Source organism: Echinops telfairi, unplaced genomic scaffold (genome assembly GCF_000313985.2).
Source record: "Echinops telfairi isolate 266 unplaced genomic scaffold, ASM31398v2 ScPeMD7_7412;HRSCAF=8450, whole genome shotgun sequence".
NCBI classification, from domain to species: Eukaryota; Metazoa; Chordata; class Mammalia; order Afrosoricida; family Tenrecidae; genus Echinops; species Echinops telfairi.
This window is the reverse complement of record NW_022111312.1, coordinates 1,710,328-1,717,292: the sequence shown is the minus strand read 5'-3', so window position 1 is coordinate 1,717,292 and position 6,965 is coordinate 1,710,328. Positions and strand designations below refer to the sequence as shown.

The 6,965-nt window shown below is 56.5% G+C and overlaps 1 protein-coding gene across 1 annotated transcript in view; it reads left to right on the top strand.

Moving 5' to 3' along the window:
- The first annotated feature begins 1,263 nt into the window (after positions 1 to 1,263).
- Positions 1,264 to 6,965, top strand: part of FOXN4 (forkhead box N4) — a 27,098-nt gene continuing 21,396 nt past the window's right edge. The window contains exon 1 of the mRNA XM_004709537.1: positions 1,264 to 1,349. Within this exon, the coding sequence (XP_004709594.1) occupies positions 1,264 to 1,349 (86 nt within the window). The remainder of the gene's footprint in view (positions 1,350 to 6,965) is intronic.

Below are 6,965 nucleotides of genomic sequence, written 5' to 3'. Positions count from 1 at the left end.
GGGGGGGAGAAGGGTTGCGGTGGGTCTCTCCGCCCACCTTGTCCCGCCGGACTCCGGACGGGCCTGAGTACAAGTGCAATGCACCCAGCATCCTTTTGCAACTGATTCCTTGGGGACTAAGTCACCCTCCACTAACTCTCCACGCTGGCACGCGAAGCGTGCAGGCCGTGAGATGGCCACGTTTGCAGAGGGGAGTCCCTGCACCTCCACTTCGCAGCCCCTGAGCGTGCAAGCCTCGAGGCTGCTGGGAAACACCCTCTGCAATCCCCTTGACCCTGCGCCGTAACTGACCCTGGGGTGGAGGGGGTGGGGGGAGCGCCCCCACCCCACCACGCCCCGGCACTGCTACTGCGCATGCTCTGAGCTGGACAGCTCCTGAGAGGGAAATTTAAAAACGGTTCGTGCTGCGACGGCGGCCAAATTACGGACCGCGAGGGGCGAGCGCCAGGGAGCCCCTCTGCTAGAGGCCGGCGCGCCCCAGAGGCGCCTGCAGCGGCGGCGGCGGGCAGGATCGGCTCCAGGTACTAGCCTGCAGGGCTGCCTTCCCCACCTCCCAAGCACAATCCCAGGGCGCGTGGACTGTCTCCCCCGCGCCCCTTCCCCTCTCCCCGGGACCCCAAGAATGAGTATTGAGACAGGCTGAGAGCCTCCCTTCAGGGAGCTCTCGCGTCCGCTTCAGGTCCGCGGTTGGAGACATTTAGCAGGGCTCCATTTTTTAAAAAATTATTTTTAAGACCGTGCATTTGAGTGGCCTAGGCAGGGTTGCACGGGATGCCCTACAAGGGTGTGCGACACGTCTGGTGGCATATGCAGCGGTTTTTCTCTACACCAGTAGGAATTTGCTTGCTTCCCACCCCCACCCCAAATATATAGGGCCCATCCAACTGCCCTTTTGGGGGAGGGAGGGTGTTGCTTTTAGTTTCTACAGTAATCATAACTGAACTATGCGTCCCAGAAGACCCGGGAAGGTTATAGGGGTTTTCTGACTCCCGTGTGGCAAGCCCACATTTCCTGAGACCCGGCTTTCTGGGTCTGCATCTCCTGCCTCCTCAAGCCTGGTAGGATTTCCCTGGGAAAGTGCCTGCGAACGCCCAGATAAGCCTCTAGAACTTCTTTCTTCTTTTTTTCCCTTAAGTATCCCTGGTTGTTGGAGCCCTGCCCTTCGGAGGAGGGAGAAGGCGGCAGGTTTTCTGCTCTGTCCCCCTGTTGCTGACTGCAGCGTTTGTTTTGTGTGTCTTCCCTGTTTGTCTTTCCTCCAAGGACATGATAGAAAGTGACACCTCGTCCAGAATGGCAGGAATTATTCAAAACTCAGGGCAAAGCCACCACCCCTCTCCACAGGAATACAGGTGAGGGTTTCCATCACAACAAAGTCTGTTGTCTGTTTTGAAAGCGTTTCAAGTGTTTCTGGTACTGCTTACGGCTTCTGAATCTGCCCGCGATCCTGGGATTTTTTTTTTTTTTTTGCCGGACAGCTGTAAAGTCCTGATTTCCAAAGGGGTCTTTTTGTGGCGTCTAGGCTCATGACCCCCTGGGGAAGTGGGCCAGTGAGCACTTACAGTCCATTGTTCCTGGAAGGAACGGTCCCCTCCTGGGCTGGAGCCTGGCTGTTTGATGACAATAGCAGTTGTTGCGAGAGCCCGCCCAGGTGGCCCAGGGAGCTGGTGACACGCTGGAATGCTAACCCAGTGGCCAGCAGTTCGATACCAGCAGCAGCTCCACAGGAGGAAGATGAGACTTTCTGGCCCCTAAAGATTTACAATCTTGGAAACCCACAGGGGCAGCAGTTCTACCCTGCCCTCTAGGGTGGCTATAGGTAGGAACAAGCTTAAAGGTAGTGAGTTATTAGTGGCTCTAAAGGGGGGGGCTCTAGAAAATGGTCCTCCGAAAACTCTATGAGGGGGAATTGCCTTCTGTCCTCCTTGGCTGTTCTGGAAAGTTCTGAGAACTTTCAAACCTCGACTGTATGACTTCCAGTAAGTCCATTATCCTCTCTGGGACTCAATGCCCCTTCAGTTAAGTGATAATGACCTTTAAAAGTCTCTTCTGGGGTGGCTGAGTAGTGTTGTGGTTCCCAGGCTTGCCTGCTCACTGAGAAGGTTAGGGGTTTAGATCTACCCAGGGGGAACCTTGGAAGGAAGGCCTGGCAATCCTTAAAAAAAACAAACAAACAAAAAAACCCCAGCCATTGACAATCCCACGGAGCCCAATTCTGTTCGGACACACATGGAGTCCCTCGTTTCTGAAATGACTCCATGTCGGCCTTTGTTAAGTTGTTTCCAAGTCTCCTTTGTGGACATGGCAAACTGATGAAGACTCGTCTTCTGAGTGGGTGAAGCAAAGTGCAAGTGAGGGGGGTTGGGGGGGGGTGTCTTCTGAGCTTCTCCCCCTCTCTGTCACCCAGCCTCAGAACTGGAAAGGCCTTTGGGGGTAACCCAGCCCCCTTCTTTTACAAATGGGGAAACAGGGGCCCCAAGAAGCGATAGGCACTGTCCAGGGTCACGTGGCCACCAGGAGTGGGGAGGGAGCTAAGGAAAGAACTGGGGCCCCCTCCTACCTACCCTCCTTTGAGCTGTGGAAGTCTGGCCTGGTTCCCAAAACCCTGTCTGCAGGGCCAGCACCACCCGTTGGGTTGAGGGTGAAACAGCCCAGACTACAGAGTTGGGGCAGGTCACTGCTGGCCCAGGAAGAACAGGCTATTGCCTTAGATTAGGGTTAGGGTTAAGCCTTGACCCTGTTTTCTAGGGCTCTGTGGCCACTGTGATTCATGGACAATTAGACGAGGTTGCTCTCCAAGGACCTAGACTAGAGGCTGCTGCTTAAATCTAAAGTCAAACCGTTATTTGCCGAGCCTGCTGGGGTGGGGGTGGGGGGTGGGCCACTGCATTCTAGAACACCCCTCCATATCAGCCCCTCACCCACCTCTGCCACGGAGAGCACCTTGGCAGACCCTGGCACCCAGGGGAGGAGACGGAATGGGCGCCGTTTCCGTTCTCTGAGCACAATGTGTCACCAGCACCAGACGGGTTTAAGTCGTGCCCAGTGCTACTGCCGAGTTGGCTCTGGCTCCCGGTGACCCGAGGCATAAAGAGTCCATGTGTTCTTGGGGTGTCCCATGGCTCGGTGTTCAGAAAGAGATCACCAGGGCATTCTTCCTTGGCACCAATGAGCAGCTTCGAATTGCCCACCCTCGGCTGAACCAGTGGAGCCGAAAGGACTTGCGACCGCCAAGGCCCCGGTGGCTTCTTTTTATTATTATTTATTTTTAAATCATGTTATTGGGGGCTCGTACAACTTTTATCACAATCCATCCATGCATCCATTGTGTCAAGCACATTTGTACATTGTTGCCATCCTCATTTTCAAGATATTTCTAATTGAGCCCTTGGGATCAGCTCCTTGTTTTTGTTCTCCCCCCCTTCCCCCACCCTCCCTTCTTCATGAACCCTTGATAATTTTTTTAAATCATTTTATTAGGGGCTCATACAACTCTTATCACAATCCATACACACATCAATTGTGTAAAGCACATTTGTACGTTCACTGCCCTCATCATTCTCAAATCATTTCCTCTCCACTTAAGGCCCCAGCATTAGGTGAACCCTTGATAATTTGTAAATTATTGTTATTATTTCATGTCTCCAATGTCTCCCTTCACCCACTTTTCTGTTGTCCATCCCCCTGGGAGGGGGTTATAGATAGATCATTGTGATCAATTTCCTCTTTCTCCCCCCACCTACCCCTTCCCCTCCTGGTATCACTACTCTCCTTATTGGGCCTGAGGGCTTTATCTGTCCTGGGTTCCCTGTGTTGCGAGCTCTTATCTGTACCCGTGTACATGCTCTGGTCTAGCTGGATTTGTAAGGTAGAATTGGGATCATGCTAGTGGGGCGGGGGCAGGAAGCATTAAAGACCTAGAGGAAAGTTGTATATTCCATCAGTGCTACACTGCACCCTGCCTTGGCTTCGTCTCCTCTTTGAGATCCTGTGGCTTCTCTAGGACGCGTTGCCTGTGAGTCAGTTCAGAGTCACAGCGAGTCTGCAGGTGGGGAGTGGCCCCGGACGGTTTCCAAAGCTGCCTTGCGTGTCCGTGCGTGTGCGTGTGTGTAGGGAAGCAGGCTGCCCCATATTTCTCCTGCAGACACCAAGGGTGGGGCTTCAATCGCCCGTCTTTCTGGTAGCAGCTGACCACTTAATCACTGTACCACTAGGGCTCCTCATTGCCTCCTCCCTGCTTTCGAGTCTGTCCCGATGCGTGGCGACCTGTAGGATGGGGGGAGAATTGCCCCCGTGGGGTCCCGAGATTGGCACTCTTTCCAGGTAGAGAAAGCCTCCTCTTTCTCCCTTAGAGCAGCAGCTGGCAGTTTCGAACTGCTGACCTTGTAGTACAGCCCATTGTGTAACCACTACGCCACCAGGGCTCCTGGCTGCTCCCCAGCCACCTCTAAAAGCACCAGGGGCAACTGCTCTGGGGTCAAATGCAGGACCCATTTCCACACATGCCCTATTCCTCAGTTTCGGCTTCCTCCTCGCTACAACGGCGTGGCCCTCCCCTGCGGTGAGGATTACGTCCATAAAACGTGCCAACTGTGAGACAGACATCTCGTAGTTACAGCCGTTTAGTGATACTCAGGAGTCCAGCTTTCTGCAGGAGATGGGGTGGCGAATGTGCAGAAGGGGATGCCCTGAATGCAGATTCCCGGGCCTGGCTCAGACCAGAGACCCCGGGGTCTCTGACGCTTACTCCTGGGCCAGCTTGGCTGATGGTTTCCCCTCTCTGGAGGCGGGACAGGGCCGGCAGGGAGCTTACGTGGTGGCCTGGCTGTGCCTGGGCTGCCCACTGACCAGCTGGGGAGGAAGGCAGGGTGGAGAAGCAGGCTTGAACCGATCACCCCCAGAACTCCTGTGGCCCAGAATTGTCTTGCCTGCCCAGCCTGGTAGAAACCTGCCCTGTCCACTCACCTCCTGGGCTGTTTTCTTAGGGGCTCTCGAGGCTACCGGGGAGGCCAGACAACAGAACGGCAGTGGAGCACGGAACTGGTGGTTTCTTGCCTGCGACCCAGCATGCTCTGGGCCAGCCTCCCTGCCCGCAAGGCCTCGCCAAGCCCCTACAAGGGGCATGTCATTATGGTGCCTTCAGTGACAGGCCCGGAAAGCAGGCAGGGCTTAGATCTGGGCAGCTTAAGGGACACAGTCAGTGAGCGGAGCCTCCCACCTGAGCCTGTCCGACTCAGAGGGCCATGTAGCCATGCCCGCTGAGCCCCAGGTGCAGAGAACAGGTGCTGGGACAGTGGGCTGCGCCTCTCTAGCTGTTCCACCCCTGGACAAGCCACTGCCTCTCCTCCCAGGCTCAGTTTCCCCCTCGGCGAAAGGGAGCCTCCTGCAGGTCACTGGGAAGCCGCCGCTCCTGCATCTGGGCCGAGAGTAAACCCTGGAACGCGGCACTCTCTCGCCGGCCCCGGAGCCTGCGCTATTCTTCAGCCATTCCCACCCTCCGCCAACCACGCTCCTTTTTTCTCCCTGCACAATAGCCAGGGACAGGCTTAGAGGCTTCTCAGCCGCCCTCCCCAGGTCTCCAGAGAACCAGGGATGCTCAAACTGCTGGACTGGGCTGGGCTGCCCTGCCCACCCCCCCACCTCCACCCCCAGCCCCACCCCAATGTTTGGCCGTTAACTTTCACTGTTTGTGCTGGGGGTGGCCCCAGGGGTCTCCGGGGAGCCATGGGGGAGCCAGCAGCAAGGCTGAGGCAGCAGGTGGCATCTGCAGCCTCTGTACCAGCTCTGGGACTTGGGAGGCGGGGGCCCTGACCTCTGAGCAATGGCAGGCAGTAGGCCTGCTGTGGGGGGTGGGCGGGGAAGGGGCTTATGCAGACCATAGGGAGCCACAGCCTCTCTTAGCTCAAAGGCTACCAGGAGGAGGCGGCCCAGGGTGTAAGGGACTGAGAAATAACGTGACTACTAAACTCCTGGGGGCCAACAGCTAGAAGCCACCACTCTCTCCCTAGGAGAAAGACGAGGCTTTCTGCCCCCATCAAGAGTCACCGTCTCGGAAACCCACAGGGGTGGTTCTGCGCTGTCCTACAGGGTTGCCGTGAGTTGGATGCCACTGACGGCAGTGAGATTGAGCACCTACTGTGTGCTCGCCCCTGCTGAGCTCATTAGCAGGTGCTACACCCAGGTGTGCAGACGGGGATACGGAGGCCCAGACGCGTGACTTGCCCCAAGGAAAGAAGGGGCAGAACTGAAGACGGTAACTGCCGGCACAGACGTTCTAGAGGTTAAGCCCAACACCCCCAGAGTACAGATTGGGAAACTGAGGCCCCGTGAGGCCCGAGAACCCTGGGGAGAGGGGCTTCCGGTCCCTGACATGCTAACCTGCTCACAGGGCCATGAGGCTCCCACACCGTCAGCCATCCTCCAAGAAGTCAGGTGACTGACACACAGCCCTTACCCCCGACAATGTGTGTTCTCAGTGGAGACCCCCAGTGCTGGCCCTGCCCCCAGTTCATTCTGACCCGTAGCGACCCTCCAGGGCAGATGGGAACGGCCCCGTAGGGAGTCCGGGCTGTCACCCTCAGAGAGGGGGCTGGGTCTTGCTCCCACAGAGCAGCTGGTGGGTTCAAACCGCCGGCGTGTCGGCACGCGGTGGATTCTTAATTCGTTGGAAGGACAGATGGGCAGATAAGCTACCGCATTAGAACTATGGACAGGGGCATTCGGGAAGCTGCATGCTCAAGGGATGCAAAGCCCTGGCTTGTGGGGCCCGGCTCAAGACACCCCTGTTTTAATTTGTGGGCTGATTTATTCCACTTCCATCTGTCAGGGGTGGGGACAACTCCCGTCCGATCCGGTGTGGACAGAACCACCCTTGGGCCTGGCTTCCTGGTGCCCAGCCCTCCTCCACCCAGCTGAGAAATGCATGCACACGTACACACACACACACACACACACACACACACACACAC